Source organism: Vespa crabro, chromosome 1, assembly GCF_910589235.1.
Source record: "Vespa crabro chromosome 1, iyVesCrab1.2, whole genome shotgun sequence".
Classification (NCBI taxonomy): domain Eukaryota; kingdom Metazoa; phylum Arthropoda; class Insecta; order Hymenoptera; family Vespidae; genus Vespa; species Vespa crabro.
The window spans coordinates 9087307-9114915 of record NC_060955.1 but is presented as its reverse complement, the minus strand read 5'-3'; the positions used below and the strand labels follow the sequence as shown (position 1 = coordinate 9114915).

The 27609-nt window shown below is 33.0% G+C and overlaps 2 protein-coding genes and 2 long non-coding RNA genes across 18 annotated transcripts in view; 1 reads left to right on the top strand and 3 right to left on the bottom strand.

Moving 5' to 3' along the window:
* Positions 1–2127, bottom strand: part of LOC124422309 (phosphatase and actin regulator 4) — a 123273-nt gene extending 121146 nt beyond the window's left edge. Inside the window, exon 1 of the mRNA XM_046958602.1 lies at positions 1729–2127. Within this exon, the coding sequence (XP_046814558.1) occupies positions 1729–2125 (397 nt within the window). The 5' untranslated portion in view covers positions 2126–2127. The remainder of the gene's footprint in view (positions 1–1728) is intronic.
* Positions 68–13826, top strand: LOC124422319. Of its 11 annotated transcripts, none has more exons than XR_006941844.1 (5): positions 3661–4216; positions 4312–6264; positions 10357–10794; positions 10895–11114; positions 13727–13826. It is a non-coding gene; the product is annotated as an uncharacterized LOC124422319 (long non-coding RNA). The 11 variants fall into 11 exon arrangements; XR_006941839.1 differs by having other exon boundaries at positions 10873–11114; XR_006941832.1 differs by having other exon boundaries at positions 10357–10798.
* On the bottom strand, positions 2331–26866 carry LOC124422285 (F-box only protein 7). 5 transcript variants are annotated; one of them, XM_046958537.1, is made up of 5 exons: positions 26559–26866; positions 25843–26109; positions 25522–25766; positions 24654–24734; positions 2331–2566 (listed from the first exon to the last, which is right to left on the bottom strand). In XM_046958537.1, the coding sequence occupies exons 1-5, from the start codon at positions 26735–26737 to the stop codon at positions 2331–2333; spliced, it is 1008 nt and encodes a 335-aa protein (XP_046814493.1). In that variant the 5' UTR covers positions 26738–26866. The 5 variants fall into 5 exon arrangements, with proteins under 5 accessions (XP_046814493.1, XP_046814528.1, XP_046814509.1 ...); XM_046958572.1 differs by lacking the exon at positions 2331–2566 and adding an exon at positions 11651–11674 and having other exon boundaries at positions 25542–25766; positions 26559–26863; XM_046958553.1 differs by lacking the exon at positions 2331–2566 and adding an exon at positions 21798–21922.
* LOC124422314 lies at positions 2624–4678 on the bottom strand. The gene is made up of 2 exons (XR_006941830.1): positions 4589–4678; positions 2624–3233 (listed from the first exon to the last, which is right to left on the bottom strand). It is a non-coding gene; the product is annotated as an uncharacterized LOC124422314 (long non-coding RNA).
* Positions 26867–27609: the final 743 nt, after the last annotated feature.

The window sequence follows — 27609 nt, the reverse complement described above, 5'->3', positions numbered from 1 at the left end:
GTGTTATCCATACCCGTTGAGAGCGAGCACTCGCCGCTGACAAGCTGGTGGTTCTCCATTCAATGAATGATTTCCGTGCGGCGTTGCCACATTAGGTCTGTACATTCTGCACCCGTTACCCGCTTCGACGACTATCAGTCACACTGACAGTTTATCGTTTCCTCCACTATCCTATTAAATATTGCACAATTACATTTTCTAGGCCGAACGGTGATATTTATCGTACCTACACGATTGGAGTACCAAAAGACTCTCGTGCTTCATAAACGCGTCATCGCTTCCCGGAATCACCGATGAAACTTAATTGCTAACAGGAAAAAGAGATTGTCTCGACTGATTTTTATATTCATTCCATTTGCTTCGTACGATGTTGATTACATTTGCTTTTATTCATTAGCAAACGTGTTATTCGAATTTCTTATCAAGAAATACGAAGAGAAATAAGTTGAATCATAAGAATTTGTCTCCTGTTGATAAACGATTGACTAATAATGACAAAATTTGTTATCGAAAAATACGAAAAGAAGTGAAAAGAATCATATCATAGATTTTTGCCCTTATAGATAAACGATTAGTTAAGAATTTGAAAACAATTTATATTATGTCAAAGATCTAATCAAGAAATACGAAGAGGAAAAAGGATCACCAGAGATTTACAAATTAACGTGTTGTTTCACGCATAGACAAGTAATTAATTAAGAATTTGAAAATTGTCTGTATTATGTCTAGAGATATAATCAAGGAGCACGAATTGAAGTAAGAAGTATCATTGGAAATTTTTAAATTAAGAGTATTATTTTCTTTGTAGATATCGGCCATGTTTTCTTTTATTCATTGACAAATATTTCATTAAGAACTTGAAAATTTTCGATTTTTTGTTAAAAGATTTAATCGAGAAATACTAAAAGAAGTAAAAAAGATAAATTACAAATTTTGAAATTCAAGCTATTTCTTTCGCCGAGAAATCTAATCGAAAAATGCAAAGAGAAGTAAGAAAAGTATCATTGCATATGTCAGAAGTCATAAAATGACGTCACAACTACTCAATCTCAAAGGAAACATTGCCGAAAAGTGCATTTGTCGAGGTCGTCTCAAGAACGGTATGCCGTCGTGGTCATGTTATCATCGTAGCCGTAGTTGTCATCGACGTCGAGAAGATACGAGAGAAGGCCGATTATGTGTCGCGTAGAGCGCGCACAGACCAATCATCGATCATCAGCTTTGGAAGCGCACGTGACTCAGTTGGCAACGTTGCAAAGGCGTTGTCGCGATATTCCGCTTGTAGTTGTCCGTCAGGAGTTTACAGAGATCCGCCTTGAGGAAAGGTTCCCTTCTGAGGTCGAGAAGAAAACAGAACGAGAGAGCAGGAGGAGAAAAAGAAGGACGAAAGGGAAGCACTCATAGAAAAAAGAAAAAGAGAAAAAAGGAGAGGCAACGCGAGTAGAAGGTATACGTTCTGCTCTCCTCAGCCCGGAAAGATGAGACTACTATTCGTTTGGATCTGGAACAGCTTTTCCTAACTGCGTAACAACCGTTTACTTCTTTTTTCCTACAAAATGTCAGTAATTTACCGTGGAACGAAGCATTTCCTTAGAAAGTCGATAAATAAGAATAAAAAGAAGAAAAGAAAAGATAAAACGATGGGGTGTCTCGTTTTCTTGGCACGATCAATCGGATGAGTCTTTATCGTTGTCTCTTGAAATTCTTAGGATATTCTTCGGTACTCACCAATGACGGTATTCGCTGCAACTTCCTTGGCCGCGGCTGCCGCTGCAGCGGCAGGCCCGTGAGCCAGAAAATCACTTAGGGACAAAGAGGACGCGATGATTTGTCGTTTCTCTTCGAAGTTTAAATAATCGAGGCTATTGCTCCGTTGCGGTGCAGTGGCGATGGTGACTGTCTTAGTAGCATAGTATTGTTGTTTATGTTGTTGCTGTTGTTGCTGTTGTTGCTGATGATGATGGTGATGATGATGTTGCTGTTGTTGCTGGGCTTGCTGTTGAAGATTGTTTTCGTGCAAAGGAACGAGATTATTGTTACTCCTCTCGTTATTCGTCTCGCTACTGATGGTGGTGGTGGTGGCCGAAGCTGGCACCAAATAAACTCCGCTGACCCTGACCGACATTTTCTTCCCCGATCGTTCCTTTGAATGTTGTCCTACACGATTCTTCCTCCTCCAAGGCCTGAAGATCGCGACAAGAGCCGGCAACGGAGCTACCGGATGGGTCCTCTCAATAGCACAAGGAACATCCTGACGCACGGCTGCTCGAGTGGTCGGCTCGCGTCGCGCCTTGCTGCTATGATGCGGCTCCACGGCTCGACGATTCCAACTATCCGACACCAAGAAAAAATCTTCCTTCCTCGCTTCTCCCCTTCCCCCTTTTTCTCTTCTTCCTCCTCCACCACCTTTGATACTCTTTTTTTCTATTCCTTTTTCCTCTTGATCGTTCACGGAGACTCTCGCGGATTTCCGCGATGGAAGTAGCTCCAGAATCAGATTTCCTCGAACTCCAACGGATCTCACTAAAAATGACCCCGTCGTCGTCGTCGTTTTTGATTAGAAACCCTGGGATGAGAAACCAACCACGTATCGACGATTATGATCTATTTTTTCATTTCTCACTTTTTACTACACATATCGATCTCTATTTCCCTTCTCCCTATTCAATATTCTTAGGAAAACAACACTTTTATGCAATAAGATAGAATCGAATGTTATTAAAGAAAAACGTAAGAAAATATTAACGACTTATATTTCCCTTTCAAGAAGGAATTCGAATGAATGAAAACCTGATAATTTCTTCCTTTTATTCTTTCTTTCTGTTGATATCTTCCTTCCCACTTTTTTTTTGGATAGACGTTTCTTGTTTTTCTACGTAGTAGGAAAGAGGGAAAACGTGTTAATCGACGCCAACGACCGAGACGTTATCGTCATCATCGTTATCATCGTCGTCATCGTCATCGTCATCGTCATCGTCGTATGAATAGTTTGTATCGTGCCGCCCTCGTCCCACAATGATAACACAATACACAAATCTCTTTTTTCCTATTATAGAGCTCGAAGAGAAACACAGAGCCTTTGCTTCTACGTCTTTTGCCCTCTGTACAACTCTCTTTCCTTTCTACTTCTATTACTCCACCCTCAGTATTCCTTCTCACCGTCAAGCATTCGACGATTTTAATTGGACGATCTTAACGTGCTCACATTAGCCTCGACTGATGTGACGCATCACCTACATACGTACGCTCGTGTGAATGCACGCGTTCCGACCTTCTCGCGTTATGTTACGCTGTATATATATATATATATATATATATATATATATATATATATGTGTATATATATATATGTATCTGTATCTGTATGTGTGTATGTGTGTATATATATAAAATCGACTGTTGTCAGGAGTTCAGGCTTACACGATGTTGTTACATCGTAAACATACTTACATTACTTACGAACATTGTTATGTAAATATATATGTGTGTATGTATGTGTATATACATATATATATATATATATATATATATATATATATACACAGCCCGATTATGTAAGCTCTTTCTTTCTCTAACTCGTCTCCTTCAAATATCCCAAGAGAAAGATCGTCGAAGAATACGATTAGTATATTCACGGCATTTACAAATCTTATCTGCAAAAAATGAAGAAACGTATGTAAAAGGAGGACCTTGAGCATGCTACTGGTAAATCCTTTATGATTTACATGTTTACCAAGGAATATCGTTTTTCGAAGAAAAACGTGAATTTCTTCCTGAACCCGATGAAAAGAAAAAAGAGAGAGATTGACTGATGCTCGGTTAATTTTCAAAAGAAAAAATGATCAACAAACATTGATAAAAACTAGAGATAAATTCGTAGGATGGAATTACACAAAGGGGAAAAAACTGACATTGAGAGAACTAACACGAAGAAACGAGATGAAAAATAAAGTTAGATATACTGTTTCGTAGTATACCTAACTTAATCTTAATGCATTCCTAACCTCTAAATTTACACGAGTACATTCGGGATGCCTATCTCGAAAGGTTATGCAGAAGGATGGAAAATAATTGGAAAATGATCTACAAAAACGGATGACAATTTCTGATTTTGCTCTTTTTTGATCTTCCTTCGACGATGATGAAGAGAAAACGAAATATATATATATGTTTTCGTAAAACGAAAAGGAAATTTTCAACAGATCGTTATTTTTCGGTGATTTTAATGTTTTACTCCTTTTTTCTCTCTTTCTTTCTCATTCTCTCTCTCTCTCTCTATTTTTTCTTAAATATTTCTCGTTTCTTCATCAGTAACGACACACAGAGACAATGGCCGGCAAGCGAGACACCTGCGTGCTGGTGATGATGTCGGCAGGTGAGAGAACGGGTAAAATGAGTAAGTAAGAAGGAGGAGGAGGAGGAGGAGGAGGAGGAGGAGGAGGAAGAGGAAAATGACGACGACGACGAAGACGACAACGACGACAACGACGACGACGACGACGACGACAAGAGGAGAAGAGAGGGAGGGAGAGAGAAAGGGAGGGCGCGCCGATGATAGATAAACAGAGTATACTACGCGCATACTCACGACGATATTACGAGGACGTAACACGACGTCGACACGCGCGACGCCGAATCAAACTCTATTGTAGCAGTAGTAGTAGCAGTAGCAGTGAAGTAGTAGTAATACTGGTAGTGTAATAGTAGTAGAGCAGAAAAGTAGCAATAGAAGTAGTAATAATACTAGTAGTGTAATAGTAGTAGAGCAGTAATAGTAATAATGTAGTAGTAATAATAATAACAATAGTAATATTACAAAACCAACGAATTATTGGGTGAAAAATTGAACATGAAAGTAGCTAACACAGAAATGGAAGGTAAAATTCTGAAGTCGATTCGTTTTTTGGGCGATGTCGCGACTACTACTACACTACTAGACGAAAACGACGACAATGCCGACGACGAAGCAAGTCCAATGGATGTACGCATTCACACATGAAACAGTTGAAACACTGCTATTTTACAAACCATACACTACACTCTTGGCACATAACAGATCACGAAACACACGCAAGAGAGAGAAAGAGAGATACAGCATAGGTCCTTTCTTTTCTTCTTCCTTTTTTCCTCTCTGCGGAGCAAACGACTCCTTGCGGAACGCACGAAACGTACCTCTTGCGAATCTCCAACGACTCGCCTCCTTTCGTCGATGCACACGGCGAGACGTTGGGGACTCGCCTGGACGAATCCGCGACGAAATTAATTACGAACGCACGGGATGTGGCGTGCAAACAAACGGACTGCTAAGAGTACCAAAGAGACGACAGCGTGAGGAGATGAGTGAGTGAGAGAGGAAACGAGAAGGTAGAAGACGAAGAGATAGATAGATAGATAGATAGAATAAAAGAGACAGAGAGGGTGAGGAGTCGAAGGTAGAGGAGGAGGAAGAGGAGGAGGAGAGAAAGACGATTGCAATGACGACACAATCGCACCACGAAACACACACCAAGCAAGACTCGAGAGCACTGACGGCTAGTACGCGATAGCAGCGCCACGAGGCGTCACTCGTCCACGTTAACGACCACGGGACGATGTTCCGCCGGCGCGCATTGGTGGGGAGAACTCTGGTGGGGGGAGCCACCGACTAATCTATCCTCTCTCCGTCATAACTCTGCTCTTTCGTTGCTTCAACGATTAGTGCTTTTCTTTCAAATTTAACGAAATGTCCCTCTATGATTCCTTGTCTCAGAATCGTTCTTACTTTTCTGATATACCTTTGATAAGAATTTTCAAATGATTGTATGATGATGATGTCGAGTTGTTTACCAATAATGACATCTTCCGATGTCCATCTCTTGTTTCAGAGTTTTAACGAATGGAGGATAGCATTATAAAGAACACAATGATCGATAGCCGTTGGATTGCTTTTTTCTACGATCGATGCTAAATACTTCATGCCTAAATTGTATTTAATACTTCAGGTATACTGTTTCTTTCACGAGCTATGAATTCTCATTTCGCGCAAGGAAACAGATTAAAGAGCAGCATCGAAGCGCGAATGTTCGAATTGAAAGACGGTGCGTTATGGGGAATGACGTGGTACATGTGGTATTTCCGAAGCGTCTAGACTCGCTAATTTAAACCGACTCTCGCAAATCTACACACAACGACGATGGTTCAACTCAGTCTAGCCCCTGTCACAACTAACGACTGAAATATGAGAAACATCGTCGTCCATGCGCAGTTTCATCCTTTCTTCCTATAGTAAGTAATATTACTTTTCTTCTTTCTCGATGACCTTTTCCCCATCCTTAAAGCGTACTTTTCATCTTAAAGAATTACGCGCTGTGGATTTAAATCTCGATGGGCACGATATAAAGAGTCTCTTTCTCTCTTTTTCTTCCTCTCTCTCTTTTCTTACTGAGAGAGACTTTAATTACGTGTCCATGATTTAGTACCGATCGGGTGACGCGCATGTCGTGTAATTAAAGAGAAACAGGACGAGAGAGATGAGCCAGTGTTCTTTTTAACGACTACTTGAAATAAAACGCGTTTGCTGCTAAGTATCTGTCACATTTACATTCCGATATGCTGTTACAAATTTTCAAATACAGCTGTTCGATGACAAGAAATCACAAATTGCGAAACGTCGAGCCAAAGTTTCCATAGAGCGATGAGTGCTGCTTTCTCCAGAGAACTGAAGAAATTGTTTATAAAATATACAATATATATATGTATATATATATATATATATATATACACACCAATGCTTGAAAAATATGCTTTTCCAGTAATGTGCTCACGCTAAAAAGTTTATGATAGAAGATAGATGATAGATGATAGATGATAAAAGATAGATGATAGAAATGACTTCAAAATGATAAAATACAAGTACAATGATGTGTTTGACATATTAAAAAACGTTTATAACGGAGCTATAAATATTTCAGAAAAATTAAAAGAAATATGTTTGGTATAGCTGTTTAGTCCTGGACGTTTGGATAATGTTAACAACACCAAACCCAGGGTGGAGCGATACATACCAATTTTCATTCTTCCTTCGTGTTGAACCGCACTTTCTTTTAAGACAGAAAATGCAGTGTGTTTAACGAAGGGTATGATATATACATCGTGTTGACAACGAAAGAAGATAGATAAAATCCTCACAGTTTTAGGAATATATAAACGCTTTTGTATATAACAGCAGAAAAGAAAAACTGTTGGAGATAGTGAGAAACAAAGAAAGTTAGAGGAGAAACACATCAAAACACCAACAGCAGGCCAGAAGAGAGAGAGAGAGAGAGAAAAGGAATAACGAAGCGCCGCAAAGAACGGTGGGGTCACCCATCCATTCCTTAAACGCTATGAATAGATGTTTAACTGAAATAAGCGAACTTATGATGAACGTGCACTTCGACCAAATAATAACTTTAAATTCCTATTATAAATAATTAATATTAGCATTGTATTATTTTTATGGTATATTTTTAAAATTAGTTAATAATTATTTATTAATCGACATTCAAGGAACGATAAGAATAATCCTAATACCAGTCATTGAATGTATGATCAAACTGGAGAGGTGTCTGTTTTAGAATCTTTTGTAATTGTAATATAATAATAAGATTAAATATGACTTCGGATGCATTTAGATACTTAAACAAATTAACCGAATGATTTAATTTCTTTTATTATAAATATGAACATTTTCATTTTGTCTTTGCAGTTTGATCAAAATATTTAAATCTGACGATGATAGAAATTTATAGAAGTTTTGAAAGATTATTTACGATATTAGAAAATAAATAGGCAGACATTAATAAATCTTTTACTGCACATTATTGTCTTAATGGAGAATGTAATATTCATAACATAATATTCATAACTTTTCTTCTTTTTTATTCTCTTTTGTTATACATTTTCATTATAAAAGGAACAGCAATCTTAACCCTTACATCGAGCAATTGCTTTAACCCATTTGATGTTTATCCCATTGTCTGATTTCTTGAGATCTTTCACTCAATCGTTACGACATTCTGTCTCACAAACAGGACAGATTTTAATAAAAATTTCCACAATCTCTACTATGACATACCTCACGTAAATCGATTAAGATCCATTCAGTGAGAGCATTTTCGTCATAATTCCTAAACTTCATTTATCTCGTCTAAAAGAAAAATATTTTCCCTGGTAAAAATAAGGAGAGAATATATACAAATAGCGACGAAACGTAAAACGCTTTAATAACTTCGAAGTTTTTTCGAAGCTTGAAATCGTTGATATACATTTCAAAGTCTTGATAAATCTCGAGTCTTTCGTCAATTTCGTTATTCGAATCACAATAGTCTCACGTGCTGGGATCTAAAACATCATTTTCGAATTGTTTCGTAGTTTCGTACATGATTCCAAACTTACAACGCCTGAAAATCTTGATATGTCTCAAGTCTTTCGTCATTTTCGTTGTATTAGGGACAATGAATACTTTTGCTGAAAATGATATGTTTTAATATATTTTTTTTTGCATTGATTAGTATATCTTACAATACAGATTTGAAGCGATTCGAAATGAGTCCACTATTAGTAAAATAACAAAAGTGGTAAAGGATTTTAGACTTATCAAGACTTTCAATATTTTGCATGCTTTAAATCAGATTCGAAGTGATTCAAATTTATCACCAAAATAAGCGAAACAGATTCGAAACAATTCACAGTATTTTACATTCCATCTTTAAATACAAGAGAAGAGAAAGAACATGAACGAACGATTAAAGTCGTTTTAATGTGTATCTTTAAGATATAAGAACGTAAAGAAAGAGTGTAAGAACGACGCATTCTATGGAAGAGTAACAACAAAAATTTATGAATAGGATGTTAAAGAAAAAACATAAAAACAAAAACGTTAGAAGATACGATACAGAGCTTGTGCGAAATAAATCTTGTTGATTATTATGAAAGACGTCATTAATCTTTCGAGCTCAGCAGCCGATGTACAGTTCCTTCCTTCATGTGTCAGTCATAAACGAGAGACACAAGCTTATCCGTTCGCTTGATATATAATAAAAGCATATTGTTTTATACGTTATTACAAAGATACAAAGTTAATCACGATAAACGTTGATAAAGAGTCTACGTTTTTGATATTTACTCGTATTAATAAGAACGTTAAACTTATCGATTATCGATAAAATAATAAATATTTCTTTTGTTTTTCTTAAATCTTATAATTTATAAATAATTCTCGAGCAGGTAGCCATGATCGCTTCTTCGTCGTGTACGCAATCATCCCTTCGTTTTAACATATAAGAAAGGCTCGAGATAAAAATAATAAAATATTGACTTCGTCATCGGCTATGAGTTTATCAGTGACGTTGATGAATACGGCGAACGATGATTTGAAAAAGAAAAAGATAAAAATATATAAAATAAACGGAAAAAGAGAAAAAGAAGGATCAAGAAAAACGAGGAACGCAGCTGTTTCATCTGGATCACATTTGATAATTATGTTCATCTTTACCAACAACGACGAATTTTACGTTCTTTATTTCTTTTTTTTTTTGTTTATGAAATCGTTTCATAAACTTGGCGGTGTTATCCATGTCTCATAACAATTTTTTGATCAACATCAATGTACAACGTATATAAATATTTTCTCGTTCGATTTGAAATCGTCATTTCAAGGAAGTCTTGTGAGATTTATGCGACTTAGACTACTTTTCATCTTATTGTGATGCCTAACTCAATTCAATCCCTCAAGATCAAGTACTGAATTTGGAGTATCATTTAAAAAATACAATTAAGGATCATTGATTCATAAAAAACAGAGGTTTCATTTCGACTAAGTATAGAGTTTGGCTTTATTACAATTGTAATGTGTTCGCCTTCAACGTAGCAATACGATTTATATTGGCTTGTCCAGAAAATTCGTGTCGATTTTGTCCTTACGCCACCTACCAAAAATCGGCACGAACTTTCCGCACAACCCAATATATTGTAAGCGGCACAGATCAATCAATTAGGGAAAAGCAGGAAAGTCTAGAGAAAGGAGCTAATATTCAAAGATCTAAACAAGAAACTTCTTCTCGATTTCTACGGAAATTGGAATGATTTCTATTTTAATTAACTATAGTTAAGAACAAAATCTCTCTCTCTCTCTCTCTCTCTCTCTCTCTCTCTCTCTCTCTCTCTCTCTCTCTCTCTCTCTCTCTCTCTCTCTCTCTCTCTCTCTCTCTCTCTCTCTCTTCCTGTCTATGCTCTTATTAAAATTTTATTTTTTATTTAATTCGCGAGTACTATTCTCTATTTCGTTGAATAAAAAAATGTAATATTCTTATTTTTTATTTTTATAAAACGTTATAGAAATTTGATCAAAATATTTCAACGAGAAACATTTGTTATGTAAGTTTTATAAAAGGATAAAAAAGGATAAAAATGTGTTATATGAGTTTTACAAAAGAATACCTAGTATATCTGCATTTTTACTGGTCATTCTGCGGAAGTAAACAATTGAATGAAAATTCAAAGGAAGATAGTCGCGAAATGTGCAAAAGAAGGAAAAGAAAAAAGGAAGAAAGGAAGGAAAAGACCAAGCGATATCTCTCGATAAGAAAAGCATGAGTTCTTTCGATGGTCTCGGGACTCGCCAGTATTTTATTCAATATCATCGTCACTTTTCTATGTCAATATACCGTTGTGCATTGCTACTGAGTGTGCTATGTAGTTTCTCTCTTCGTCTCGTTATATCGTCGAATCAACGAAACTTGCCGTTGAAAAACGTGCCTTCCTTTCTATGTGAATGTATGTAAGTATATTATATATGTATATACACACGCATATAGAAACTGCCAGCTTCATCGCCGTCTTACATTCTTCAAGACGTGCTTCAATTTGCTGATAGGACACAGAGAAAGGGCGTGGAGTTTTCTCACTGAGAATGAACAACGAAGAAGCACGGAGTAGACAAAGAAGACTATCTGTGACTTGGAGGACAGACGACACGTATTAAAGAGTGTTTTTTAAAAGTTATGATTATTATTTCATGGCTATATTCTTGCACGATATACTAAGCCAAAAAATTCTAAAATATGAAGAACAACTATATACAAATATCTCCTTGTGTATGTGTACTTTATTCATTTAGTATTTACTACTTTAAATACGTTTCCTTTAATCGTTTTAAATATATAACACGTTTATCACGTAATTCAACGATCCACATTTATCTGTAATATAACAAATAAACGTGGTTAAATGTACAAACAGGAAAAGTGAGAATTATGTTGAAAAGTATTCAAATACGAAACGATGATAGAATAAAGATCGAGGATGTTGCAAGAGAATGACAAAAAACGAAGAAAAGTATAAGATAGTCGTGTATATTTCTCTTTGAAAGCATCGCATAGAGACGCTGATATCACATCTTAGAGTCTTCTTATTAAATACGTAACCACCACCAATATTTCCCATTGTATCACACTCCACGGAAAATCGTTCCTCTTCTTTTTCCACCTAGCACTCCGCCAGCCACGATTTCATCATCACTCAAACTACTTCTCGTTTATATCTCTCTGCAGCACCACTGCTTTTTCCAGATGCAATGTAGGCATCAATTTGAAAAAAGAGACGGAGAGAGAGAAAATCATGGGATAGAGTTGTTGCATCTGTTTATACTTAAATCCTGACATGAAATATAATAATTGTAAGACGATGATTTTTTTTTCTATATATATGTATATACATGATCCATTTTGAATTATTAATGTTAAAAAAATCTTTTTTAGAATTACATAAACTAAGTTTTTCTATCTTAAAAACAAAACGAAAAGAAATGTTTACTTTAAATGAGAAAAATAAAGTTTAAATGTACTAAAAAAAAACATAAGGAGAAGAAAAAAAGAAAGAAAAGAAAGAGAGAAAAGCAAAAAAGAAAAGAGAAAGAGAAAGAGAGAGAGAGAGAGAGAGAGAGAGAGAGAGAGAGAGAGAGAGAATAAAAATAATTCACTTCTTATACCTTACTCAAAGATAATCTTTGAGATTTCGACCGAAGCACCTATAATGCTCGAGGCTCGACGATACAAATACTTAAACTCTTTAGCTTTATTATGCAGATGCAAGTATCTTGTCATCCGTTGAAAGCTCTTAATTCTCTCTCTTATTTCTCCCTCCTTTCTTTCTCTTTCTCTGCTTATATTACCGCATGAAAGTTTTTTCAAACAAAATTTTTTTAAAGAAGTCGAGTTTCCAAATTTTGGAAAGCTCTTCCTGCTCGTTCACTTTCCTCTCCTTTTCATGGGCGAACGCGTTAACTAAACTACGAGTTAGCACGAGTATCCTGACAAAAGATAGCCTGTCATCGAGGTGACATTTAGAAAAATCGATCGTTTGTAATCTGTAACTTTAACAAGCGGCAAAGGCATGGAAAGAGAAAAAAAAAAGAAAATTATACAAAGGAACTTACCGTCTTTCAGAAGACCAAATCGCCAGAGACTCATCCTTAAATCGAGGTAGATATTTTGAAGTAAACGATGCACACTCTCCGCGCATCACCAGTTCATTTAACTTCTTATTTTATCTCTTTTATTATTATTTTTTTTTGTTTTTTTTTTTTTTATAAAAAAAGAACTTTGTTGAAAATTCGAAGACAAAGGTATATCATGTAATTTAGTTGTTCTAATGAAAGTTTTCGAATGAACCTTCAAGTGATTATCAGTAAAAAAAAATTCGTCCTTGTAATTTCTTCTTCATCCAATTACGCCGAATTCGTACAAGCTCGTGGTGAGAAAACGAAAGCCACGTTGGGACACTTGGTTTAATTGACGCCCATTTCGAAAGATCCGATTTCGTTCGAATCGACTTGCTCACTATTCTCCATTTGACCAAGTTCATATTTAACCTATCCCTAAGAGACCTCGCACTCTCGTCACATCTTTCAATGTACACTGAATCACCGACTCACTGAGATTATACTTATATACCGAACGAAAGAAAAAAAAAAAAAGAAAAATTTATCGACTCGCTGATTTTCTCTCTTTCTTTCCTCGTTTCTTCATTCCTTTGGGAATCTTGCTCTCGAAACTTCGTCTATGGAAGCTCTGATCAAACTTTCTTCAACGATATATTCTATTCGCTTGATCTCCACAAATCTATATAACTATAACGATATAACGAATTTTCTCAAAGGGATTACTTTTCCCAACTGAATTCATGTTTATGTTTTCGTCGGAAGAGTTGAATAGAAGTTACTAGCACGTATATTCCTATCCTCAAGAATCCAACAATGATGAAACATTATTCATCGTTCATGGTTAATATATAGATCGTACATGAAAGGCACATCTTTCTCGACTCGAGAAAGACAAAGAAATAGAAAACGCCCGAAGTCGGGAGGGTCTATATTTTTTATGTCAGTAATTACTATGAGTTAAGCATAACTTCTCCTTCGAGTCTTTTCCTTTCGTCCTACGTATCCAGACAAAAATAAGAAAACAAAAGTCCAGAAATCAAATATCAGATAATGACATTTACATTCGATAGCTTCTTACAAAGTCTCTTTCTATACATTTTCTTCACTGGATTGCGGATTTGTACTTGTACTGTTGCTAACAATATCACTATTCTTCTAAGCTTGGTATTTCACTTAATTAATATCAATTTCACAAATTACTATCTAGGCACTAAAAAATTGGAAAACAATTACAAATTTAATAGTCTTTTCTTGTTATTTTCACAGCTGATGATTAAGTATCGTAGAGAAAGAAAGAGAGAGACAGGAAAAGAAGGAGGAGGGGTAGTGAGAGACGTACGCAAAGAGAGTAAGAAAGAGAAAGAAAGAGGAAGAGATTGCCTTCGTGAACGGCGTTCTCCGTTATACTGAAGCCGACCTACTCGTAGTGTTTACATCGAAGAGAACTGTGTCGACATTACCACGCCTTGCTGGGCTTCCGTCGATCCAGCTATACCAACACGTTAATGCGGTCCACGAGCAGTACTTAAGCCCGGTGAACTGTCCCTTTCATGACGACGAGAATGGCTCGGCTCTGTGACTAACCGACCAGCAGATGATTGGATTGTGTATCCCGCACCGTGTTATTCCCCTACAATCTATGGACGAATATCGCACTATGCGATCGGTTCTTAGCCACCACTCAGCATCTCTTTATTACCCCGCGGTGATATAATCTCATCGAATAAGTCCTTCGATACGAAAATAGCTACTTGATTGATCCGTTCGTCTTTATTTATTCTTAAAGTCAAAACGAACATTTCTTTTAATTTTATTTATTTTTATTCGTTTTTGATATCAAGAGTGGAAAAAGATATCAATTTTAGTCTTATTTATGGAATCTGTCGATATGACGGATTTCAGATTTTATGTTTAAAGTTAGAGATCGTAAATATTATCTTTTAACAATTTGTGTTAACTTGGATTGATTTAATAATGTGAACTGTTGTTATAACGGAAAATAATCGTATTTTAATTTAATCGTCAATATAACAAGTTTCAGTAAAATTAGGTATACAATAATGTCCGATAAAATGATATCGATTTAGTTGTATAAATATTCTTTTGCAAGACGATTTGAATTTGATTCGATAAAATAATTGTTTATTTTGTTATTTGTTCTAAAATGTTACTTGTTCTAAATGTTAGAAATATTAATATTTCTTTTATTAATACATGTTTGTGACAAATTAATTAAATTAATAGAATTTTTCTAAACGATTGGCAAAGTCTAAGAACTGAATTTCATCTTCGCTGACATTTCTTTATATCACCTATACACTTCGACGATAAATATAATAAAACATATAAATCATAAATATAATAAATAATTTGAAAAAGGCAAGATTATTTATATTGATAGTACTGCTAAATATATAGACACTTGTTTTAAATATACAGACACTTGAAATCTTCGATAACTTTTAATTTAACTCTTTACAAAACAAATTTAACGTTTTTACAATATAAAATATCATTTAGACAAATCAAGTTGATCTTCAAATCTCTGAATAACTTTCCGTCACAAGAAAAAACTTAATATTTCTTTTGAATCGTGTAAATCTTATAAATAACAGTTTCACATAGAACAATTAATTTACGAATTATTCAAAGAGTGTATGTTACTTCGCAATTATATATATTTAACAAATAAGACGCTAACAAAAAGACATTAGTATTACCAATACAGTAATAGGTAGATGCAACACTTTTATATTAGTATTAATACTATATAGTTACTATACATAATAAGTAAAAAAATTTAATATACTATATCAGTAGTATTGATAATAGTACTAATTATTATTATTATTTTTTAATGATATTTACTATAATTTAGAACAATTTACTATATAGTAATTACTAAAAGTAATATACTACTTTCCTCACACTATATTACTAATATTATTAAGTACTAATATACTATATTTTATATACATATAATCTATATTAATAGTATTACTAGCACTAATATAGTAGCAACCTTGCAACGAAGCAAAATGTCAATATAGAAAAGACATCAAAGACATTCATAAAACACTAATAAAGCAATGAATAATCAGTAATAAAGATACGACGTATTAATCGATTAGAAGTTTTGAGACGGAAGATTCGACATTTTCTAAAAATATAATTCATCGAGTTCTCCTTACCAACATATGTATTGCAGTGTATTATATATGTTCTTGCAGTGTATTAAATAATTTGAAAAACTCGAAAACAGAAATAAATTTCGAAAAGTTATTACACGGCTAATTATAAAGTCGAAGTACTCATACGCATGAAGATATCATCCTACGTATATATATACGAAATGAAGCTATCGGTGGTTTATTGTATACATGCTGAAAGTTTTAGTAAAGCTTATTATGACACAGCGCTCGTTAATTTCTACTTATATCAGCGAAGAATCTCGACTTTCGTGCGAGCTTTTCAAAAAGAAGTCTTGATTAGTCATGATCAGCAGTTACGACCATTATACGATCATTATACTTGTCCCTTCTTCGAATCCTATCGAGAAAATCTCGATCGAGAAGAAAAGGAGAAAAGAATTATTTGAAAAAAACTCAGCTAGACAGATCGAGTACTTCGAATTGATTCCAAAAATACTGATAGTGAAGCTTCAAAAAATGTCTGAACTGCTTCGATGAATCAAGACGAGCCAATGAGAGAAGATTTTACGTCGAAGATACTATCGATGTTGGCTCTGAACGATAATTCAAGAAGGTAGCATTAAAAAGAGCACCGTAGGCACAATGCATTATTAGACATAAGATACGAGGAAAGTTTCTATACGAAGAATTACCTTTCAACTACGATGAAGAACCAAATTTCTTATTCGAGATATATCTGACATTGAGGATGAAGAGCCGCTGAAAATTTATATTCGGAGTTCAACCCTTTTTATCACTCTACCCTTCTTAATGATAATCTTAAATATAAGAGGAAAATCAAAATGCTGCAAACTTTGAAATTTCTCAGATAAAATTGTAATACAAAGATCGCCATCATAAAAATTTGTGCAAATAAATCTTCTTAAAAAAATTGTTAAAAATTGTTGAGACGAAACAATCGGTCTGGCATATCGTTTCTTTGCTAAGAAGATACGTCACGAGATCTTAAATATTCAAGAAGCATTTATTCATCCACTGGACACATTACGTGACCGTTTTTCCATTTCATTGGTATGTAACGTACATACATACGTCTTCATTGCGCAGCGTACTGTTCTTCGATGATTCATTTCTTTGTAAATAGTGCATAAAACCAGTATTGGAAAGCTATTTAAAATCAAAGAAATTTTTATAGATTTAAGAGCTTTGAATTTTTCTGTAGATACAAAAAAATGAATGTTATATGAAATACGTCAAAAAATAAAAACGAAATGGTGTTTCTCTACAGTAATAATAAAAAATACGAAATAAACTTTCTATAAATTTCTATAAAAAACGAATATTATTAAAATTGACTAATCCTATGACGAGTTACATTTATTTAAATATCTATAAAATTCTTCATTATTTTTGTTTAAAAGTGACACTTTGCTGTGTTCAGTAAACAAAAAAATATAATTAGACAAATTTTTAGAATAGGTTTTCTATTACTACACACAGTACACACAGTACACACTGCACACCTAGAAAGAAGCAAAATCATACTGAAAAGGAAAAGAAAAAAAAGAGAGACCTTTCGAAAAAAAAAATGCATTTATTTAAAGATCTATAGAATTATATAAAAATATTTCATTAACTTTGTATAAACGTAACATCATACTCAGTCTATGAAAAGACTGTACAAAGTTTTTGAATATTTTTTTTATCACTATGTAAATATACATAAAAGGAAGCAAGACTTCACAAAAGAAAAAGAGAAAAGAGAAGAGAAACTTTTCAGAGCAAGGATATACTTATTTAAAGACCTATAAAAACATTTCACTACTTGTATATAAATGTAATGTGATAAAATCTCTTGCTCAGTGTATGAAAAATAAATGAATACATTGTTTGAATATTTTTCTTTATCACTATATACACAGAGAAAATCAAGATCTTATCAAAATGTAAGAAAAGAAAGAAGAAAGACCTTCTGAAGAGCAAAGATACGCTTATTTAAGGATCTATAAAATTCTACAAAAAGATTTCATTAACATTTTATAAACGTAACATATTAAGGAAAAAACAAATACATAAATTTGTTGAATATATTTTTCTGTCACTATATATACATAAAAGAAAGCAAGGATTTTACGAAAAAGGAAAAGAGAACTTGAAAGTGTTTGTCGATGGTAACCTAATAACGATAATCGATTAATCCAAGCATTGACTCTCCTGACTATGCGAACAACTATGTATAAGCGACGCGGTTTCCCTTGTGTATAAAAAAAGAGATACAAAGAAAGGGGAAGAGAAAGAGAGAGGAAAAAATAGTAACGATGATATTGGATTTTCATTGAAAGCCAATGGAAAATGGGTATTTAGCGCGAAATATATCGAGAGCGTTATTGAATATCGTCTTTTAGCCTCTATACGCATGTTTTCTCTCTTTTTTATGTGTATTTATATTTTTATATCCCTAGTTGTTATAATAATCGATGAGATTCTCCTCCTATTTCTTTTCTTTCTATCATCTTACGAAGAAAATCAATGTAGCGTAACATTAATAGAAGAGAATCTTTCATCTATTACTTAACGTTTCACATACGCAAATGTGAATACATACAAATCAATTGGTTTGTTATGTATCGAAAATCCTATATCAACGATTTTTCGTTTTCTTATTTGCACATTTCCATTTTTCTGAAAGAAAGAAAGAACTTCTTTCCAATTATAAATTATTGTTTCTATAAACATAGGAGAATGATAAATAGGCAAATAAATAAATAATGACATGTTTCAAAACTAAATTAATAGTTAAAGCGATACAATAAAAGGAAAAATAAATGGAAGAGTGAAGAAATGAGAAGAAACAAAAAGAAAATGATTTTCTTCCATTTACATTTCATTAACGAAAATCAGTCGACCTTCTAATTAAAATTCATACGATATTCCTGCTATTCGACATGGATTGCAACACTTTGGAACTGGTTATAATATTATATATACGATGAACGAAGGTAATTTCCAATTAATAGTACTTTATATGTATATATGAATGTCTGTACGGAGCATGTATATATATATGTATATATGTATATATATATATATATATATATATATATATATATATATATACACGTTAGCAAACGTGCTTGAGTATTTTATATAATTTTATACGAACTCAGGCATACATTTTAACGTATATACATGAGGGTAAGAAAAAAGAAAAGAAAATCGACCAATCCTTTTTCCATGACCTTATAATTTTTTCGTAAACGTAAAAATATACTTAAAGTATGAAATATTCTTTTTCTTAACAAACATTATATCAAGATATTCAAATGTTTTATCACCACATATATATATAGATGTATAATATTAACGTTAAATTAATTTGTATAAAAATATAAAAATAAAAATGATGTTGTTCGTCTAACTTCGCTGTGTAAATGCAACGAGCAAAAAGGTACTAATTGGTCTTGAGAATTGTCCTCTGCATCTTCAGCTAATAAAAGAAGCCGATAATTCCTATATATTATCGAAAACCTCAATGACTATGTTGTTGATATAAAGTGACATCGTAGTTCTAATTCTAACTATCGAGATTCTTGAAACTTTGCATCTCTTTGAATGCACTGATGAAAATATATCTTTAAAGAAAACTGCAATAATAGCTAAGTTAATCAATATTATTCAAAGATATTATTGAAAATGTAGCAAAAATAAATAAAAAATACTTCACAATTTTTCTCGTTATTATGAGAAGAAAAGAAAATAAAACTATTTTTCAAGAATATATCAAAAACAAATACTAATATAATAATAATAAACGTATAAAGAAGAGATTGTGCAACATTTTATTTTCAAATTCGCTTTAGCTATGCATATTTACCGCTTCTTGGTGCGTAACCAATCGCTGTATATAAAGTCCGTTTACCATATTCATTAACGAGATCGCTTGGCATCCCGTCATATTTCCGAAAAGTCAAGTTAACAAGCATTCGTTGTAAGGCCAACGAAATATTCCATATTGTCGTCGATGATGAATATATAAGCCATCGTATGATGGATATATAAGTAGTAGAGATGCAACCTACCGATGCAAAAGTACTTGACAAGTGTGTGATGAGTTATATATGTCCGTGAGGACAAAAAAATAAGATAAAAAAAATGCAATTTTGAAACATGATGAAGACGTTTCCCATTTGTATTTTTGTTATTTTTGTCGTAATCGTTCGCGCTATATATGGAGGTAATCATTATTATTATTATTATTATTATTATTATTATTATTATTATTATTATTATTATTATTATTATTATTATTATTATTATTACTATTATTATTGTTGTTATTATTGGTATTGTTTCATATAACAAATTTATTATATCAGTAAACGTTTAGAGATAAAAATGAACATGATTTTGAGTGTGAATTGTTTTCTTGCAAGGCGATCGAGAAAATAGATATTATTATCCGTTATTTTGGTTCGGAAAAACCGATTATCGCGATTATAATCGTTATCGTAACGTCAGATGGTCGCTCGAGAACTTAAAACGAAGGTCAACTACTACATCTTACGCCGAGATTGGGTGAGTCATTAATATCTTGATAAGATTGAAAAACAAAGATATATATGATTGATCCGTCAATAGTTTGAATTGTACGCTTTCAGAAGTGCATGGGGCCGTTGAAGAAGGGGCAAAAGACAGTCGTAAACAAACTTCGTTGTGAAATTTATAGAAAATCAAAAAGAAAGGAGAAAAAGAAGGGTTCACGTGATGAAAACAATCATGAAAATTTGTTCATTCATTTTGAACCGAGGAAACATTTAATGAAATCATTATTTGGAACTCAAAAAAAAAGTTCTCATCTCTCGATAAGACGACATCTAACTCGAAGCTCCTCATGAATATTTAATGTCTATGGAGAACAAAAGGCAAGTAAATGAGAGAGAGATGAGTTTTTGTTTTTTCTCGAAAATCCTAAAAGATCGTTTTAGAGCGTGACACCAAGGATGCATTAACGACCTAGTGATTTTCTTTATAGAGCTCTTTGTACGATGTCTTCTTCGTCGATCATGAACAAATGAAAAAAAAAGATCGAAAAAAAGAAATATGTAAATCGTAATCGATTTTTCGCATTATCGGCTTTAAAAGTTACTAAGAGATTGTTCTTCTAGTTTCCTGATATTCACGTTGATAGATTAGAGTATTGTAGAGATATAATATCGAGATAAAAATTTTCATAATATCCTTACGAAAAATTTCATATTTTACATCATATTTTAAACAGCGAAAGAATTTGAAAATACGAAAATCAATGTTATATTCTTTATTCAGAAGTCGAATTGTTTTTAGCTTGATTAAGAAGAAAAGACGAAAATCGATATTAATATTCCTTACGAAAATAAAATCGCTTCAGAAGAAACTCACCGTGAGAATAAATGGGGAATTCTCCATCGCTGTGACTATGAGTTAGCATCCCAGCTGAGTAGAATTGCCACAATGCTCTCTTCCTGCTTTCTTCAGAGGTACCTGCTAAGACCTCGTCGTCATCGGCGAGGCCCAGCAGGCTCACTAGTCCCGAAAGAGACAGATTGAAATGGACGATTCAAATTTTAAAAATCCTTGAAATTAGATTTCCTTCTTCACGTTGTTATTTTGTCGTTAGTAAATCCACGATGAATACTTGAAACACTTTAGTTCGCAAAGGGAACTTCTAACACATTTAATAAGCAACTTTTGCATTATGATAAAACAAATGATATTAAAATAATCTCCACGATAGTTATCTTCACTATTGTCATTGTCGTGAGATAACCAAAGGCGAACTGGAAAGATGGCAGGTTTAAGATCGATAATTTCGCACTTTAATTATCTCGATTTGTGATCGACTTCACTTTGCACAGTTTCTCTTTCTTTCTATCTCGTTTATTCTCTTATTGTTTCAAAACGCTCGGTTTAATTTTCATATCTATTTTAACAAAAGAATGACAATCACAGATTCATTTGGACAATGAATGAGTATATATTACGTTGTGCGAACAGCAAAATTCTCACCTGTGTAATGCAATTTTAAGAGAAAGCAATGAATGATTCAAATACCGGAGGAATATCCTTACGCTTTACCGGAAGTTACTAGATACCTCTCATAGGATCTCGATCAATCTAACCTTAATAATAATGTACTTCTCGACCGCTCAAGTTTGATATTCGATATTCCTGCTCGTAAATAAAAAATAAACTGAATTTCCATGAAGAATACTTTGATTTTTGAGTCTTTTTCTGTGTGTATCTCTCTCTCTTTTCTCTTCTGCCAATAATACTATAAAATAAAATAAACAATGTAATCCTTTACATCGATAAAAATGATTCGGCGTATTACAACATCCGTGTTTTTGAATTAAGAAACCGAGTGATCAAAGTAAGCGCCGATCACAATTTTGCTCCCATTATACGCATGAATTTCTACGATGATGTTGAATGTCGAAACCGTTCTCTCAGTGAGTTGATCGATCGCTTATCTCTCGAAAGTTGGAAGGGTCCAAGCGAGAAATTGAACCGCGCCTTTGTTGGCGGAGGGCCACCCTCTTCTCGAGATAAATCGAAAGCGCAACGCTAATAACAATCTCCAAACCTTTCCACTAAGGCTCGACTCTGTCCTTTTTACAATTACATTTTAATTCATTCGCCTATTGTATTTCTTATGTGGCCAGATCGATCCCCTCTTTCTCTTCCCCCCTCTCTTTTTTTTTACTTATATCAATTTTTCTCCTGTTTTCATTTTATTATCTGACAATATAACAAATAAACAAAGTAAGAGAAAGAAAGAGAGAGGGAGGGAAAGAAAGAGAGGGTGAAGTACTTTAAATACTCGTATTAAAATATAATTTTATTGAGCGTTAAAGAAAAATATTGTGTTTATGAACTGGCGAGACTAACTGTTCGATATACTTGCGTCTAATTTGGTTTTCTTTGAAGGCTTCGTATTCTCTCTCTCTTTATATATATATATATAATTTTTATATATATATATACGTATAAATATATATAAAAATTCTTTTCACGAATTAATCGAAAGAACAAAAAGAATCGGAGAAAAAAGTTTGAGAGATGAAAGCAAAATCACAAGTTTTATTTCTTTTTTCTTTTTTTTTTGTTATTTTTTTTTTACCAAACAATTCTTACATTCTCATTTCTCATCGATCGATTGTTATCCAGACGTTCGACAGAAACGTCACGAAACGAGCGATCGAAACTGACGCATGGAATAGCGTTGAGTCGCGTGTCATTGAATGTGATACAATTTTCTTGTGACAAAGAATAACATTCACATACACAAATACACAGAGAGATGAATGTATGCACCACAGAAAGAGAGACACGTTGTATAACTCAAGACGATATAAACGAGATTTCGATGATCACAAAAATCAAACTCACATTGCTCGACTCTCTTTCGGACGTGATTCTTTTTCTATTTTTTTTTTTCGATCGAATAGGAAGATGAAAAATAAAATCGTAAGGAGAAAGAGATTTGTGTACATATGTATATACGTGTATATATTTATATGAATATATCATGAAATGTGCGTCCTAGATGGAATACGAGCGGGAAGGACTTTCGTCCAGGACGGGTTCGATGCGCGCACTGGGGATGAAACCCGTACCGAGTGAGAATATCGAGGCTGCGAGGGTGGAAGAGAGACGTAAAGAGAAAGCGTTCTATGCAGAAGGAAGATGGAAAAAGCGACGTCCAAACAGCGCAAGCTTAAGCTCCATCGGCCTCGAAATATGCGCGTATCGTGGCCCCGGACCACGCGTGTCCGCCCTCTTTCTTTCTCTCTCTCTCTTTATAAATATATATATATATATATATATATATATATATATATATATATATATATATATATATATATATATATATACACCAATTTTATCGTTAAAGTATATGCACTTTTAAATCAAAACTTTTTATAAGAAAGAAAAAGAACTAAAGATAAAAGTAAAATATTGAACGAAATAATTCTATTAGAAAAAGCTATGTAAGATTTGTTTCTGTTCTTTTTATACCACGCGGATCTAATTTCTTGTTAACCTTCGATGAGTTTGACCTAAGTCGACTATCGTACTATTTCCATTTCATTTTTTCGTCTTCCTTTTTGACGAACTTTTAATAAGAATCGTTTGAAGAATATATTTTTAAAAATGCATTCATAATTTTGATTTCTTTCGAAAATTTCTTCGAGATGTAAATATATTTACATACATATACATTTTTCTAAAGAAGCTTTTCAATGCCTTTTTAGTGTATTTTCGACATGCTCGTAGTACATTCGGACAAAGGTCAATGGCACTACAATACTTTTTCTGCTCTTGTGACGACTCTTAATGCACCTGTCAGCATCATTTTCGACGAACTTACACACTGGCGCGAGAGAGAGAGAGAGAGAGAGAGAGAGAGATCCTTAAGCTTTTTTTCTATTCATCCTTGAAATTGTTGTATCTCGTACGTTAATGAGACACGTTTTATGTATCCGGTTAATGTTTCTTTTTTTTTTCAAGTTTTGAATTACATAGCAGATCCGTTCGTACACGTTGTTGAATTTCATTGGTATTCTATTGGAATGCGGATAAACCTGCTAGGAATAAAAAGCTATGAACCTGCTGATTCATACTTCTCGATTTCAACGTAGACGGACCACTCTAAAGACTTACATATTATCTCAACGTGTATGTACATATATATCGATAGAATTCTTGAAATATATTAAATATACGGTTAATATTTCTAACAGCAGATCTTTCTAATCTATACTTTTCATGAATTTTATATTTATCATTTCTTAATATTTTGTATTGTATTAAATTTACTGTATATAAACACACACACACACAAAATATATAAATGAGGAAATATCGTTTATTCCAATTAATTATTAATTTAACTTTTAGACTTCAATCTGTTATATCATCGGTCGTACTGAATCTATCATAGATTCGAATTACAAAAGACTCCGTAGAAAATACAGAATACGACCGAGTAGATCACTTACCGGTATCGCCGTTAATTTGCAAACTGGTACGTTCCTTCTCCGTGTTGTCGCTTGCTGCCACGGTCTTTGTACTCTCGTCCTCTACAACGAAAGTATGCTCGTTAATAGATCAAATAACGATTACATTTTATAGCATACCTGTCGATTATTATAGCACAGAGAAAAATAGGATTCATGTGATCCTTGTTAGTTTTATTTTTTCGATTATTAATTACTACACGGTTGTCAATAAACATATTCGGTGAATGACACACCAATGAAATATGTATATATCTTTTTTTATGTATATATATGTTCATTATGTATGGGAAAATATATTTGCTTCTCTTTATTAATTACTCATTATCACCGATAGAATGCTTGTAACCTACAGTTTACATTATATGATAAATCACAATTTATTTAATTTGTATTATTCAAAAATTATTCAATGTTTGCATTATACATAGTATTTAAAAATGCATTATCTACAAGAGCAATTACACCATATACATAATGGATAATTATTTAATACTCTTCCTTTAAAAAATAGATAAATGTGTATACAAATATATGCACATATATATTTCATTTAAAATATAATTCAACTAACGACCAAATCTAGATCCAAATCTATATCTAAAAAGATTACCAAAATCTAAATGAGATTGTCTAGATGAACCATGTAATCTTAAAAAATCTGATAGTAATGGAATGTGATAATTTCCAATGTTTGAAGGTATATCTACTCTTGGATGTATCCAAGATGGATGGTATCGGCCTATTTCTGGTTTGCAATTACTGCAACTACTGTAACTACTGCAACTAGTATTATGATGACGTTTTCTATTGTGTTCTATGTATCTCATACGATAGCAACTTATCCAACCTCTATCCGATTTTACTTGCTTTTCTGCAAAGTCTCTTCGCAACAATGCTTGCCATAAGAGTGGTTCTTTACATAATACGTTAAAATGCCGAGAACACTGTGAAACTTGCATTAATGTGGAAGCTTCTAACATTCCCAGAATTTTTAATTTCAATTCTGTAGGTAAACCCTGAAAGCTAGGATTGATAAGGCCAGCTTCCGTTAAAATATCTGCTCGTACTCGCATGACCAATGCATCTTTGAACCTAATGGATTGAAAAAATATTGTGCATTTAATAGAAGTTTACTTTAGTATTAAAAATACAATAAATATTGAGATACCTGTGTGATATTTCCTTAAGGTTCATATAACGACTAGCAAAATTGTTTGAAAAAGGATTCACATATTTTAAACTTTGTATAGCAATACTATAAACATTCTTTTCTCCTGTGGTCGAAAAGAAATTAACAATCAACCTATCTCCAGAAGATATAGCAACTAATTTGCATATCACATGAGGTAGATATTTCAATACAAGCTTGATCTCATAAATATCTTTCATAGTTTTCCATTGTTTTGGTGATGTATATATGAGCTTTTCATTTTTGCTATAACGTAAACATTAATTTGTTATTACGTATATATATATATATATATATATATATATATATATATATATATATATAAATATACATTCATAAGCATGTGTATAATAATATATAAATGATTTATATATATATATATATATATATATATATATATATATATATATATATATAACTCGTACGAATGATGCATATATATATAACATCATCACTAATATTCTCTTATAGTCTGTTTTAAAAAATCACTTCGCTAAGAAGCGAAATAGAAAGATCGAAAGAACGAAGGGATGTCGAAATAAAATCGATTAAAATGAAGTGTTGATTAGACCGATCGATTTCTGTTACTAACCTATGACGATTCAATGTCTTCTGTGTTTTTATTATATATATATATAATACAAAGTATATCTTATAAATGGAATAAATACTTAAGAAAAAATGGTCTTTCATACCTAAAAGAAGCTTCCGACATAGGTAATACGTAAAAACCAGACTCCGATAAAAGAACTATAAACAAAGCGATCATATACTCATGATGAATCGTAGTTTCGTCCAATTTCTTTAGATAATTCTCTAATGTAGATGTCAACTTAGTAGATGTACTATCTTCGACTAAAGATGATTCAGACATACTCTTTTCTTTAGATTGAACTTATAACCTTCAAATTTGATCACACATCAAAACACATCTTAAGCCAACGATTTATCTTTCACTAACGAAGGGGTAATGTGTGTAACATTGTATGTTAGGTGGCGACCTCTACTGAACGCAACAATATAAACAGAGAATTATTGACATTTTATATTTCATAAAATAACAAATATAAATATTTTTAAAAAACACTTCTTATATAATTTATTTAAACTATTTTTTATAATTTAATAAAGAAACGAATTTTATAAAGAAACTGGATTATTGTCGGTCGGTAAAGACGATCCAATTATCATTTTTTTTTGAGTGTAAACTGTTGAATTATTATTCTTCCTTCGAATTGTAAACTGTTTAAAATACCTTTCAATGCTCTCCGTACATAAAACATAATGCATAGGATGTGAAAAAATTTGTCATAGTATCTAACTTTATCATTTGATAAGTTATCATCTTCACTTTCCTTATCTAATACTTTCCATTAACTTTATCCTTATCGTGCGTCGTAAGAGCGAATATTCGCATGTCCTACAGAAAGTAGATGATGTTATCCAACAATCACGATCGATTTAGTAGATCTTATCGTTCAAACATCACTATCGATATTCTCTTAAAAAATCACTTTGCTAAGAAACAAAATAAAAAAATCGAAAGAACGAAAGGATGTCGAAATAAAATCGATTAAAATGAAGTATTGATTGGACCGATCGATTTCCGTTACGAATCTATGACGATTCAATAACTCCTGTTTAAAAAAAAAAAAAAGAAAAAAAAAACGAGAAAGTAGATTTTTCTTAGAAGATCTATACGATCAAGAATCGTACATGTACTTCGATAAAAACTTTTAGAATAAA

Bases quoted from the DNA above. Each gene is read 5' to 3' on its own strand.
- LOC124422285 (XM_046958537.1), bottom strand. From the start codon at position 26,737: ATGTCTGAATCATCTTTAGTCGAAGATAGTACATCTACTAAGTTGACA. The intron at 24,735-25,521 runs GTTGGATAAGTT...CTTTCGTTGTAG, and splicing joins GCAAGTAAAATCGGATAGAG to AGGACGAGAGTACAAAGACC. The intron at 2,567-24,653 runs GTAAGTGATCTA...TTCTCATCCCAG, and splicing joins GCAAATTAACGGCGATACCG to GGTTTCTAATCAAAAACGAC.